At 55.6% G+C, this 13,285-nt stretch overlaps 4 protein-coding genes across 4 annotated transcripts; 2 read left to right on the top strand and 2 right to left on the bottom strand.

Moving 5' to 3' along the window:
• Positions 1 to 4,175: 4,175 nt before the first annotated feature.
• Positions 4,176 to 6,178, top strand: LY79DRAFT_586679 (uncharacterized protein; the record flags this gene model as incomplete). Its single annotated transcript, XM_060560678.1, has 3 exons — positions 4,176 to 4,446; positions 4,487 to 5,754; positions 5,828 to 6,178. The coding sequence occupies 3 exons, from the start codon at positions 4,176 to 4,178 to the stop codon at positions 6,176 to 6,178; spliced, it is 1,890 nt and encodes a 629-aa protein (XP_060419338.1).
• Positions 6,179 to 9,854: 3,676 nt separating this feature from the next.
• LY79DRAFT_537780 (uncharacterized protein) lies at positions 9,855 to 10,265 on the bottom strand. Its single transcript, XM_060556693.1, has one exon. It carries the CDS (start codon positions 10,222 to 10,224, stop codon positions 9,916 to 9,918), a length of 309 nt encoding a protein of 102 aa, XP_060419337.1. The 5' UTR covers positions 10,225 to 10,265; the 3' UTR covers positions 9,855 to 9,915.
• Positions 10,266 to 10,355: 90 nt separating this feature from the next.
• Positions 10,356 to 10,842, top strand: LY79DRAFT_251326 (uncharacterized protein). The gene has a single exon (XM_060551859.1). It carries the CDS (start codon positions 10,487 to 10,489, stop codon positions 10,757 to 10,759), a length of 273 nt encoding a protein of 90 aa, XP_060419336.1. The 5' UTR covers positions 10,356 to 10,486; the 3' UTR covers positions 10,760 to 10,842.
• Positions 10,843 to 11,270: 428 nt separating this feature from the next.
• On the bottom strand, positions 11,271 to 11,862 carry LY79DRAFT_251334 (uncharacterized protein). The gene has a single exon (XM_060551860.1). The coding sequence runs from the start codon at positions 11,657 to 11,659 to the stop codon at positions 11,339 to 11,341; it is 321 nt and encodes a 106-aa protein (XP_060419335.1). The 5' UTR covers positions 11,660 to 11,862; the 3' UTR covers positions 11,271 to 11,338.
• Positions 11,863 to 13,285: the final 1,423 nt, after the last annotated feature.

The raw sequence follows: 13,285 nt of genomic DNA, 5'->3' as shown, positions 1-13,285 counted from the left end.
ACTTCAAACGTGCCTGCTCCGTGCCAACAGCACCACCACCATCACCACCATGTCAAGCCGACCAACGATGTCAAAGAGGCCTACAGTGTCCCGGCTCCATCATGGCGCCCCATATACCCTCCATCACCGGTGCTAAGTGGCACGATCTTTTCGTCAGTTCTTTTTGCTCTGATCTCCCGATTCAACACCATGACATGCACACGTACTTCCCTCCCCCCTTTTCTTTTCGCCTCCGTATTCGCGGGGAGATTGGTCCGACTATTGCCTTTGCTGCCCGTCTACAAGGTTTCCGTACGACATCATGTCGTTCTTTTTACTCTCTTTTATCTTCTTTCCCTTTTAGGTATTTTCGGAGACGCGATGCCTGTCGCGTGGACACTCGTCCCGTTCGGCTGTTGTCAGGCAGCGGAACCGATGACTGACCTGACTCCTCTTTCCCTCTTAACCATGCCCAAACGTTCGAACCCACTTGCCAACCCCAGGATGGCTGGCTGGCTGGCTGGCCTGCTGGCACAAGGCCAAAGATTCCAATTATTTGACGAATCGCATCGGGGCCTAGATGGGCTGGCCTGGAAACAACTGGACCTGGAACTGGAACCGTAACTGGAACTTGAACCATAGCTGCGACTGGGATCTCGTCTGACCCCTCGTCCACATGGTTCCGAGGCTGCCTCCCCTCGGCAACACTCCGCTGGTAGATATGTTCCTGCAGTCCTCCCGGGACACAGCCAGCCAGCCGGGCAGACAGAATGGAACGAGATGGATGGTCCAACTGTCATCCACTCACATCGACCCTAGGCGCATCTTCTCCGATCTCGTGTGTGCTCTGCATGCTGCAGCGGCCAGCTAAGCTCAGCTTAAGCTCAGCTAGCTCGACGAGCTGCGATCCGAAATCAGCCTCTTTGTTTCGCAGGCGCCACCGCAGACTCATTGATCTATCTGAAGACTGGCATTTCTTGTTCGCTCGCATCAACCCAAAAGCACACCATGGCTGCATCCGTGCTTGTTTATGCCTGTCGCGGCTTTGCTCGTCGTTGGCACGACGGCCGAACGAACAAGAAAAAGAAGCCCGAGAGCGGATCTGCTGGAAAGGATAGGATGCCAGGTTCATCATGTGGGGAACTAGGGATTTGACAAACTAGTAGCAAGGATATCCCTGTACCGCACTCGCCGCCAAAACAAGAGCCCGACGTCAGGATCCTCTTGCTTCTCTTACCAAACACTCTCTTTCCATGATCTTCGTACCCGAGCCTGATTGGCCCCAGAAAGGCCGCCGACAGAATCCTGAGTTCTCACACCCGGCTGCTACACAGACGTTGCCCGAGACCCCTCTCCATGGTCCCCATGTCCTTCCTTCCCCCTCCATTGGCCTGGGACAGGATCAAAAATGGGTCTAGCACCGCGGCGGATTTACCTTGCAGACGTGCCGTACGGACTCGGCCTACCCTACCTACTGACACTCCAGACAAGTCGCATCGTATCATTCCGATACTGGACTGAGGTTCGTCCGTGACCCCTGCTTCTTGCTTGGTTTCCGCTACGAAGAAGGTTGGAACCTGGCGCAAAACCTGTCCGCGGAAAGACACGACAAGAAGAAGGGCAGTAAGATTGAACACCACGAACAACCAAGGAGCGCATCAGACCAGGCCCAGTTTAAGCTAGTTTCGGCTCCGCCTTTACTCCCAACTCATCCGCCGTATTGCTAGGCTGTGTGCAACGCAGCAAAAGACGAAGTCCAACATGCCGGCCGAGCCACTAGCCATGATCCATTCCGATGCCTCACCTGCAGTCTCCTGGCCCCTCTCTCTCTTTCTCTCTCTCTCTCTCTCTCTCCGCGGCCTCTGGGGCCATGTTGCAACATGTGGGTGTATGGGATGAGACAAGCCACCTCCTCGTCAGCTATTTTCTTCGATTTGCTGGGGTCCTCGTCAAATTGCAGTCCTGATGGCCTTGGCCGGAGACCACCGAAGGGGTGCGTCTTCTAGCTCATACGTCGTGTCCGGATATCTGAAATACCAACATGGCGATCCAGCGGGTGGTCCGTCGCCCAAGTTGGGTCCTATATTTTGTCACGACGAATATCTCTGCTACAAATCCACACCTGCACCGCCGCCGTGAGTGCACAATATGGAGAGTGCACGGGGAGGAGGGAAAGGGGAGGGGGGAGGAGTCTAAAGGTCTAGAAGAGGGTGTTGTGTGAAAAGGTCCTCTAGGTGTATCCGTATAACACGATGGATAGGCTCTTTGCATGGAGATAATCGCCATTGTATTGTATGGGCTACAGTAACCGCAGGCAAACGTCCATCCGGTAAGTCATTCCTCCTTTTTTTTTTTTTTTTTTTTTTTTTCCTTTATTTTTTCCATCCCATCACTTGCTTCTCCGCGACTGGCTGGCTGTCCGTTCTCTTCATGGGCCCCTCCTTTCGCCTTTTTTCTTTCTTTTACTCTGGACCTCCATCCCAAGTATCTCTCTTGCTCCTCCACACCCCCCCCCCCCCCCTTCCCCCAAATTTGGCTCTCAGTCCCGCGGATTCTCCACACCACCGTCAGCTCTTTCCCTCTCAGTCCTTCCACTCTCCATCTGGGCCTCTCTCTGTCTCTTCCTCAACTAGATTTCGCCCCTCCCCTTTCTGGTGACGCATTTTTCTTTCAGTACCGAGTTCGTGCCATATACATAGTTTATGAACACACATCCAGAACCTGGGTATAGCCCTGTTGACTTGTTTGATCCTTGTCCTCGACTTCCAAAAGCAGGTGGGAGTTAGGCCGCTCCCTGGCTCATCGGCATCTCGCTCCCACACATCCACATCGACGAACAGATGTGGCCTTGTCCACCACCAGAAATACATCCCTGCAATAGTCGCCCTTGCGTCTTTCTCTTCTTACTGAGCCAGGCTAAGCACCATTCTTGCCTCTGCCGACGCGCCCCCCAGGTTCACAGACAGGAAGAGGGTTGTACCAGGGAATCCGGCTTAGCCCCAACCGACGTTCCGAACCTGACCGTGCAGACCTATTGGTTAGTTCATGGATGATGCTTCTTTTTCCCACACTACTTCTTTTATACCTCCAGGATCCGTCTGCACCGCCCCTCGACCTGTCTTCTTCTTGCTCTCCTTTTGCGTCCCACTTACAAGGTCTCATTGCTCTTGATTCCCATTGCTAGTCACTCCTTTTTTCTTCGACTCGGAGAGAGAGAGAGAGAGAGAGAGAGCCTTGTAACCTATAATTTTTTCTTATTTTTTCTCGAGGGGTGCTGCCTCCTCTCATCTATAATACCTACTCTCCGGGAGCTGGACCTCTTCACCCCGCCAGCAACCCAGACGATCACCGCTTTCTCATCTTCGTCACCAAGTCACCAAACGAGGTTGCCCGTTACCGCAAACTCCCCACGCTCCTTTTCCTTGCTGCCTCGAGTATTGTACGAGTTCATACATTACTCCTATATCGGCCCGGCACACAATTGCCTGTCACCACTCACCTTCTACACCACGCAGTCTATCTAAGGACGGGAACCCCGACCGCCTCTCGCTACCACCGTCACTAGCCTCATCGCGAGGACCCGCCTGTCCCAACGCTCACTACCAAACGGCACGCCCTGCAATATAAGAGGGACGAAAAGAGACCCAGAGGCGTCAAGAAAGGGAAGGGGAGAGAGAAATTTACGCGTTCCCCTGCTCCCAGCAAGCGGCAGCCACGCACGCCTGTCCGCCCGCCCATTACTCGCCTGGCCCGGAGATTATTTGTCTCCCTCCGCCGAGGTTGGCCACTGCGCCAGACTCTTCCAAGTAAGTTCCTGGGAGTGCTTCCTAGTCGGCGTCCTGTCGGATCGCGCTCGTCGCTACGTGGGCACTGTGGGACCCCCCTCACCCTCTGCGACTGCCGTTAGATGCAACTGCCACCCTTGGTGTCCCTCGTCCGAGGATCAATGCTAACAGCCCACCGTCCCCGTTCAGCATCGACCCAGTAATTGATTAACCGCACGCTCCCTTGTCATCCTCCTGTCCAAGCACCATGGACTCTGCTCAGGCACAGCTGTAGGCACCCATTCCGCCCCTGCAGCCTCCGGCATACATGACTTACAAGTACGATTTAGTCGGCACCAAATACAGACACCTTCCTTCACTTTCAACCCCAACAACAAGTTCAGAAGAGACGTCCCGCCTCGCACAACGCCCATGATCAACATGAACGGTAACGACATGCCCGTTAAACAAGAGGGCGTGGGAGCGCCCACTGGGGTCTGGACTACCCCGACGTCCCAGGGCATGCGGCCCCGTCCTGCCACCATCCACGAGGGCTTCTCTTACAGCTTGGGTGACGACTACGGCGCCCTCACCTCGTGGGACTCGTCGCCCCTTCCGATGCAGCAGACTCCAAGCGACGCCATGTCCCGCCCCGTCTCGGTTCACCAGCAAGACTTCTACCCCGTCACCACGATGGAGAATAGTGAGTCGACCTCGCCAAAGGTTACCTCGCATGCTAACAGCACTACCAGACTGGAATCAAAAGCCCTGCGAGGAAACTTTTGAATTCCCCAGCCTGGACACTGACATGATTGGCCAAGCGTACACCTCGGACGAGGCTATTCCCGTTCTTGACTTGAGATACCAGCAACAAGAAGGCGAGCCTTTCAACTTCGATTGTGGCCCCAACCCAAGGCGCATGTCGGGCTCATCCTTCACCATGTCGACATCTGGTGCTCTATCCGACATGCCATCCTACGAAGACTTCTCCGCCGCTCTGTCAGAGGCACCGTCATTCAGCTCAGACTACCCCCCGCTGTCTAACCGCAATTCGCTGATGTCGTCGACGCAACTGTCGCCCGTAGCGTCTCCTCGGATGACCCCTCAAAGCCGATCTGAACTCGTCAGGACCCAGAGCCGTGGCCGCGCCTCTCCGTCACCGCGCCCGGGAATGCGATCTGCTCCGTACAGCGTTGAGCGCGGAACGACAAAGAGATGGTCGACGGGATCGTATGGAACCCAACAGAACCGGCGTCAAACACCGTTCGTGTTCCATCCCGGTCACGATGCCTTCGGTGCTCACCAGCGCATGTCTTCCAGACACTCATCGCCCACTATTCAGCATCAGCAGGTCCCTCTCAACTTCACCAACCTCCAAGCAGCCCAGCAGCACCACCCGTTCATGATGGCTGCCCAGCCGCAGTACCAGAGGAACAGCATGAACAGCATGCTCTTGCCATCCCAGTTGCCGTCCAACGGCTTCCACCCCGATGCCCATCACTTCGAGGCCCCGCCGCCGCTACTGTCCCATGGCCTCTTCCGTATGCTTCAGAGCAACGCCGACCCCCATTCTCTTCACAGCCACTACACGGACCTGTCCGACCCGCCCGACCTCTACGCCTCATTGCACGAGGAACAGATTCCGCCCCCACCCGAAGACATGAACCCGTCCGACCCGGATCTCGTCCCGCACGAGCAAGAACTGCGGTTCGAGGGCGACCTATACACCCCCAGATGGGTGAGGGGCCACGGCAACAAGCGTGAGGGATGGTGCGGAATTTGCAAACCCGGCCGCTGGTTGGTGCTCAAGAACTCGGCATTCTGGTACGACAAATCCTTCACCCACGGCATCAGCGCCGCCACCGGCAACCCGTTCCAGGAGCCCCAGGAGACTCGCAGAATGGATGGCAACCCGGACGTCTGGGAAGGATTGTGCGGCAGCTGCAATGATTGGATCGCGCTCGTTAGCAGCAAGAAGAAGGGCACCACGTGGTTCAGGCACGCCTACAAGGTATGTAACGCGGCACCCGGTCGTGACAAGACCGCAATGCGTCACAGCAGCGACTAATTCGTCTCCTTTCTAGTGTCACACCCACCCTAAGATCAAAGACGCGCCAAAGCGTCGACGGGAGAGCAACCACAACCGCAACTTGGCGGCGTCTCAGATGGCCAAGCCAAAGGTTGAGCCGCAACAACAGTCGGCGACTTCCATGCCACCGCAGGCCCCAATCACACCCCAGATGACCCCGTCGGCGATGGCCGGTACAAGCACGCCGACGCCCGCTCAGATGCAACAGCAGCACCATCATCAACAACATCAACACCTTCAACAGGTGCCGCCGCCCATGTCACAGATCCACCCACAAATGGGAGCGAGCCACGGCCAGCCGGGGAATGTTATCAATCCTTTGGAAGGCATGCCTGGCATGATTTGATGGCGAGCCCGGCCGTTGCCGCCACCCATCTTTGATCTCGAGATTATCTGGTTGCAAAACCGCACTACCCTCCAAAAAAAAACAAAAAAAAACATCGCACACGACTGATACCACTTCTTTTTTGTTGTTGCCTTGTCTTTTATCTTTTCTTTGTTACACAATTTGACCTACGCCGCAGCGCGTGCTTGTGGTACAAACACGCTCATCCGAAACGTCATCATGAAAAACAATGACAATGAAGCCTTTTTCCTTGGACCTTACCTTTTATAGACACGGGCATCACGAGAAAAAATCTCGGAGAAGGGGAACGGAAGAGCTGTGGGAGAGGTACTCAAGGGTTATTGGACTTGTTTGTTTGCTTGGGGTTTGGGCATGGATTTGACCGCCCAACCATCCTCCCCCCCTAATCCAGAGAAGAGGAGGGAAGGAAAGAGAAGGAGAAAAGAGAAGAACTGTGTCATGGATGATTTTCCAAAATATCTACTACCTTACCTACCGGCACGACCATCACGATTGAAACCCCCTATCCTTCTTTTACTTTTCTCTTTCCTTTTCCTTTCTTTTTTCGTCCTCGCCAGCCGCCGTCTACGCTGAATTGACGCACGAGCCAAGCACGACTGTCCGTTTTTCATGCTACGTTCAAGAGGAGGAATGGATCGAGTTTTTGCTGTTACGCCCGCCCGACACACGAACAACTCACAGTGCAGAGTTCTATACTGGCCAGCCACACCCAAAACGAATGCCACAGGAAGAGAAAGGGGCTAGTTCCCGGCCTGTTTCGAAGGAAGGCCTTTTGGTATTATTTTTCTGATTCTTGTTCGCTCCTTCTCGAATCGCAAGTTTTTGGTTATCCACTTACTCTTTTTTTCTCCGTCATGGAATTTGTCCAGGACAAACCTAATCGTAGATAGCTAAATAGGTGGTATGTACCTACGGCCCCGGAATCGTGGGCCGTCCAGTCTCCTTGTTTCGTTTTTTTTTCCCTGATTTGTTTTTCACCTGCTACTCCGTTTCTTGTTTCTTTGTTTGAGGAGGACATACCAATGATATCAAGGGGAGGAAAAGGTGGAAATACATGGGAGTTTCTTTTCCTATTTTATTTTTCTTTTTTACTCTCTCCATACCCTACTCACGGGAACTCGGGGGGGAAGGGACGAGGCGAACCGACAAGTGGGGAGAGAGGACGTGGATAAAAAAAGGAACGGGAAGGATTCATCTTGCTTTGAAAGTCACTGGACGAAGAAGGACGACGATGCCATCATGTAAATGGAATGGAAAGGAAATGTTATTATCGTTGGACAAAAACCCTCGCGGTGAAATAGTGCTCAGTTAGAATTTGTTATTTCCCCTCCCCTCTCCATCTCCGTTGCTCAATACCACGCGCAGAATGAGGAATCACAAACAAACGGCCCATTTCAGAACGAGGCAGCCTCGGTGATCTTTCGCGAGACTCGGTTGTTTCCCTCCTCCTCCTTCTCCTGCGCCAGATGACTGACGGCGGCCGGCGGACTGAGGCGGCACTGAGAGGTCAGGGTCACTCTGGCTTGTGACACACGCGACCCACAAAGAGGGAGGGCGGCAACGAAGCCGACAAGGTCGCCCTGCGCGGGGTTTCTGGTTCTGTTCCAAACCGAAACCCGCGCGACCTCGTTTTCTGAGCTTGCACTTCCCCATGACCCCCCCCCTCCCCCCCCCTTTCCCTGGCCCTTATCGCTGCTATGTATAACCGTCTCATGAAAATTCGCCGTGAATGAACATCCGCCCCCCCTACACCCCGGAGGCCGCGAAGCTGTCGGGAGAAAAAAAACATGGAATCGTTCGAGAAAAGGGAGAGAGCGTGGGGGCCGGACGGCACTTGCTGCCTTCACCCCCCTCCCGGTCCAGCAAACGTAGCGGGTTTGGAGTCACGGTCTCCTTCCACCAGCAACCGGGGTGAAGGGGAGGGGGGTAAGAGAACTGGGATACCAAGAGGGTTGGGAAGAAGACGTGGCATGCGTTAACTCAAGACCCATGTATTTCAGGATGGGGCCTGCCATCCGGACTCATACCTTTGCGGGATTCAGGGACAGGAACAGGACGGTAGACAGGCAGAAAGGAGAACAGGGGAACCGCATCGATGCCGATTAGGAGGGTAAGATCGGTGGAGGAGGTACACCGAGCGAAGGGACCCGGGGGGGGCCTGGGCCGCGGGCATGGGAGTTTGGGGTGCAGCGTGTCGTGGACATGGTTTTGGTCGTCGTCGTCTCCGCCGTCGTGGTGGTGGTGGTCCACCATGCAGCCCTGCCCTGTGATCTGCGTTTCCGAAATAGTATGGTCCAGGAACGACCAACTGCCGGCTGGGGCTGATGCTGCTAGGCCGCGAACTTTGCCTGTTGGCTCTGCCTACCCCCACCTCCCTTCATAAGGTCAGATGGCTGCTCCCTACCAGCTGTCGGGGGTCAAGAGCACGCTAGAGAGCTAGGGCCTGCAAATGGAAGAACATCAGACCAGGAACCAGAAAGGCCGGTGGATGGTGGGATGAATGGACCAGGAACCCGGAGTGACCGGTGGACGCTGCCGGGAGAGGCCACCACCGTCTCGTTCGCCTCGACTGCCCGCCCGCCGCCGACGGTGGCCGAGGGCTGCGGGAGGAGGAGTTATGACTACGTGCCCGAGCATCATGTGGGTATCCAGTGTCTTGAAGGGGAATTTACTGTTCCTGTGCTCTGCCCGAGAGTGGAAGGGAGGGAGGGACTCAATGGCGGACCGGGTAGCATGTTGTGCGCGTTTCTTCGGTGGATCATCTTCTCGAACGCAGTACAAACGCGTGATCGGCCAAGTCTCTCTATACACGGCTCCAGGAAACAAACGACGACGGATGGACGGACGGCAGAAGTGCCGGGCAGAGTTGGGGTGACGGCGGCGGCTACTGCTGGGACGGAGACTTTGGACGATTCAGGGGCACCATCGGCTTGTCTGTCTGATGAGGGCCCGGTCGAGGGATTCCCAGGACGACTGGCCGACTGAGTGACTGCTTGGTTGACTGGGGGCTGCAACAAGCTCTTGTTTCGATGGAGGACGGCAGTCCCGGGCGAGAGGACTCGGCGCCGGAGACTAGCCCTTCCATCACAACTCATGAAGAAGGCCCGTTAGGCGATCCCCTCTCCCACCCCTGGGCTTCTTCCAGGAAACCACTTTGCAAAACCTTTCTTGCCCACCCCTGTGGCGCCTCTCCGTCTTTCTTTGCCAAAGATGGTTGTTTCGATCCGACGGGTATCCCGGAACCAAGACGATCCATTTGGGCAAGAGAAGCCGCAAATGGTTTCTGTCCGCGACGGCGGCGGGCGATGCCAGAGGAGGGGAGGCCCGGCTCTCTCCAATTTCCCAGATTCATGCGTCTCGGCTGGGAGACCCCGCCATTATGTATCCGAGGGGTCGGCGCACAGGCTCTCCCTCCTCGACGTATGTAGTATCCGTAATGTACCATTCGTATGGCGGCATCTGGCGGACCGAACAGGCGATAGGCGGACGATCGTGTTTATTCTCGCCCTACGGACGTACCTAATTTACAGCGGAACAGGATGACGCAAAAAACCGGGTACGGCTGAGATGGTTCCAAGGCCGTGGTAGGTATTGCTGCGCGCCTTCTTTCGTCCGCCGTGCAGCCCATCCTCATCCACCCCCCCCCCCCCCCCCCCCCCCGCTGGCGATGTCCGTTCTGTGCGCTGGTGGCGCGAAGTCGTATCCTGGCTTTTTCGTTAAGCCCTGTCGGTGCGGATGGGCGCGGATGACACGGACGGGATGGGCCAGGAGCAGAAGAAAAGGGGGTAATCGCTCATGTCGGGAACGGCTGGCGAGGAAGTCGGCGTCGATGCCACGCCCCGGCCGACCCCCTGAGCAGAAACTCGAGGGCACCCACCTGCCACTGTTGAGGTCTTGGATGGTGCCGCCCGGTCTCGCGAAGAAGCGGGGTTTCGGGGGACGGCAGGGACCCGACTGCTATTGAAAAGGGCGGCTTCTGGTGCGCCGAAAAGGCTCCCACTACTTCCATTGATACCTTCCAGCATGTCGAAAGTTAGCACAATACCTGTATGGCCATAATGAGTGGGCAGACTTGGAGGTACTTCGTGATATAAGACAAGCTGGTGTAGGTTTAGTGCCTACCCAGGTCTCATCACCCAATGACATTCAACTGCAACCACTCAAAAACCCCTTGCAGCTGCAGCGACGATGGGCCAATGACAGGCCGGCAACAGCATTTGCTTACGCAGCTCTCTACCACACACATGGCAGCTGTCATGAAGTAGTGACAGCCAATCGATTCGATTGATGGTTTCTTTACTTAGTTCCATGTTTTTCTACTATGTGGTTCCCTGGATGGACTTATTGATGGGGCTTTGTTTTTCGAGCCGGTCTGCTGTCCTCAACTGCCTAAAGTGGCTCAAATGGCTCCGCATATGCAGCAAGGTGGCGGGAGGGATGTTTCGTTGTCGGCATCTGGCCAGCATCACTTCATGCCCAACGTCGGAGATGATAGCCCGCGGCAATGATGATGATGATGGTGTTGATAAAAGATGGGGACCAATGGCCCGCCAATCGTAGCAGTGCCGAGCGAACCCAATTAACTCCAGCCTCCAGAAGCGACCGGCCGCTAATTGTGTGTGTAGACACCGGACCGTCCGATGTCCTCCTTGCCCCGTTCAGCTAAACACTATTTCGTCTGATACCTGCATATTACGGCATGATTTGAACTCTTCTGCGGCGGCTATGGTGCTTCGGCGAATGGTCATCGCAACAACTCTGCCTGGAATACTACCTATCCGGCTAGCGACACGACAACTGGCACGGAGACTGCCGAATTCTTTGCTGAGGTGCGGCTCATGCGCCTGCCAGTATGCTCTCGCCATGAAAGTTCGTCCGGTGGCGCTAACTACACGTCAGGCGCTTGGAACTCTGACGTTCTCCAAAAGCCAAGCCAACAATCATTGTTCCGTGCACCGCCTTTTAACAGTCAGGCATATTGGCCTCTGGAGTTGCGCAACTTGAGTTTGGGACATGGCCGTTGAGTGCAGTCCCGTTACCAATTATAACACACCACGACGAGTGTTGAGCAGGAGAACTGGAGGGCAACTCTGTGACTAGCCGCGGAAAGGCACTGGATCTCTGCGCTAATTTGTTCTGTCAGGCCAAGTCCGCGCTCGTAACTCTGACATGAGTGGTGAGAAGTGACAGGAGGCCCCAACCGCCTTGCGTAGCCATTGTATTGGTATTGTGGTACCGCCTCCCTTTTGTTTTGCTCGTGAGTGTCACAATGGGCGGCCATTGCGAGGACTGAGCGAAAGCTGACCATTTGCCGATTTCCCTGATTCTCGAGAAGGAAACGGATAGAGGGCTGAGCATGATGCTGCCCTTGGCGATGTCATGGATAAAGAGAGGTGGGACGGCGCGGCACCCGGATACCGCAGTCCGCACCACGAAGCGTCCGAACAGACTGCTCGCCATTTTTGTGTACTCCGTGGTTCGTACAAGACTAACCGGCTATATTTGAACACTCGAACCCCTCAGGCGTCATTGGAGGCCTTGCGAACCGCCTTACCAGAGATTGCCAACAACTTGTGAGATGCCCGCTGCGCATCGGCATCCTGCCGAAGTAGTTAAGGGGTACGTGGGCCCCTTCGGGATGCGAAGCCAGTTGCCGAAAGGAGGTTGAAGCGCGAAGAAAGGGTAAGGGGTCAGCTACGGGTCCGATTGATAACCCGTGTTGATGCTTGAGCGGCCGGCAAAGTGTCTCACTCTGCCCCTTTGGTCGACCTGTTCGGCAGAGGCTTGAGTTCCCCTTGACATTCTGCCGTCGTGGGAAATGAGACGATTGTTGATAAGAGGCTCCTTGTCCTACTGCAAAGGCAAACGCCTCAGCGCTCCATTGGTATCTGACAGAGGGCCTCATTGCCTACGTTGTCTTTCCAATCAATCCATCCCGGGTTGGAGGATGCGAAGTTGCTCCCGCAAGGTCTCATTGCGGTGGTAGGGGAGAAGCCCCTGGCCAGGCACAGCTGAAGCTACTTGCAGCCACCTCCGAAACAGTGGGGACCCTTTCGACTGATGACGGCCTTTGGCTTGATTCATTTTTGCCAGAGCGGGAACGTCAGCAAGGGCTCATCCTTCGTAAGTGGCATCACCACGAGGAGCTTGTCGAGTGACACGATGGCGGGGGTTGATTCGGCAACCAAACAAAACGAGTTCCCTGATCCAGCACTCGCCGCTCGTACTTGTCCTGTTGGATCGGCGCATACACAGGTGCTTTACGATGCGATAAGGTGCAGCGTGTCGCGAGAGAGCACGACGGACGGGGCTAGTATCGGTAGCGCAGCGCCGTGTTGACTCACACACGCCGCTTGCATGCGTCGGAGGTCTTGATGGCCAGTCCGGCAAGGGAGTCGTCTTGGGGACGGGGCGATTCTGGGGGTTGCCGGGTCGGTCGTCCCTCGAGGCCGTGGGATGACGCCACGAGTGTGTGTGTGGTTGTGAGGCAGTGTACGGATACGGATGGATAATTGATGGTTGTTGAGCGGGGATGATTATCCAAATGGCTAGGTAGTTACTTCATCCTGCAACTAATTGCTGCTGATGACGGCTATCGTTCCTGGTGAGGCCTGTCATCAGCTGGCCAGACAGACATTCCTGGCTGGCTGTATACCGAGTTCCGTACGGTACATTCATTAGCAGGTTGGCGCAGGATTGCAGCCGAGTTGAGGATGGATGGCGCTCTGCAGGTCGTCCCTGCCTGCCTCTCCCTGCCTGCGGGGAGTCCCTCTCCCTGTGCTTACCTGGCCTACCTACCTAGGTAGGTAAGTAAGTAGTAGGTAAGTAGGTATATGTATACGGGGAGTAGGTATCTGGCTTCCCCACTCGCCTTGTGCAGTTGCGGAAGATATGGCTGCCTCTGGCTTGGCCAAGTACCTTGCATGACTCTGCAGACGATCCATCCCTTCCCATCACATTTGGGCAATTCGCTTGCCCTGCAGCCGAGCCGTTGCAACCAGCAACCGGCTCAGCAATTGATGTTCGGCCTAGCACCGTCCCGATGAAACAGAACCAGGCACAGCGGCTCCGAGACGCCGCCTTCGA

This window comes from Colletotrichum navitas, assembly GCF_030913465.1.
Source record: "Colletotrichum navitas strain CBS 125086 chromosome Unknown LY79scaffold_4, whole genome shotgun sequence".
Lineage (NCBI taxonomy): Eukaryota > Fungi > Ascomycota > Sordariomycetes > Glomerellales > Glomerellaceae > Colletotrichum > Colletotrichum navitas.
This window is presented reverse-complemented; position numbering and strand designations above follow the sequence as displayed.

Excerpts from the sequence above, each read along its gene's own strand:
- LY79DRAFT_537780 (XM_060556693.1), bottom strand. The coding sequence starts at position 10,224 with ATGCTGGAAGGTATCAATGGAAGTAGTGGGAGCCTTTTCGGCGCACCA.
- LY79DRAFT_251326 (XM_060551859.1), top strand. The coding sequence starts at position 10,487 with ATGGTTTCTTTACTTAGTTCCATGTTTTTCTACTATGTGGTTCCCTGG.
- LY79DRAFT_251334 (XM_060551860.1), bottom strand. The coding sequence starts at position 11,659 with ATGGCGAGCAGTCTGTTCGGACGCTTCGTGGTGCGGACTGCGGTATCC.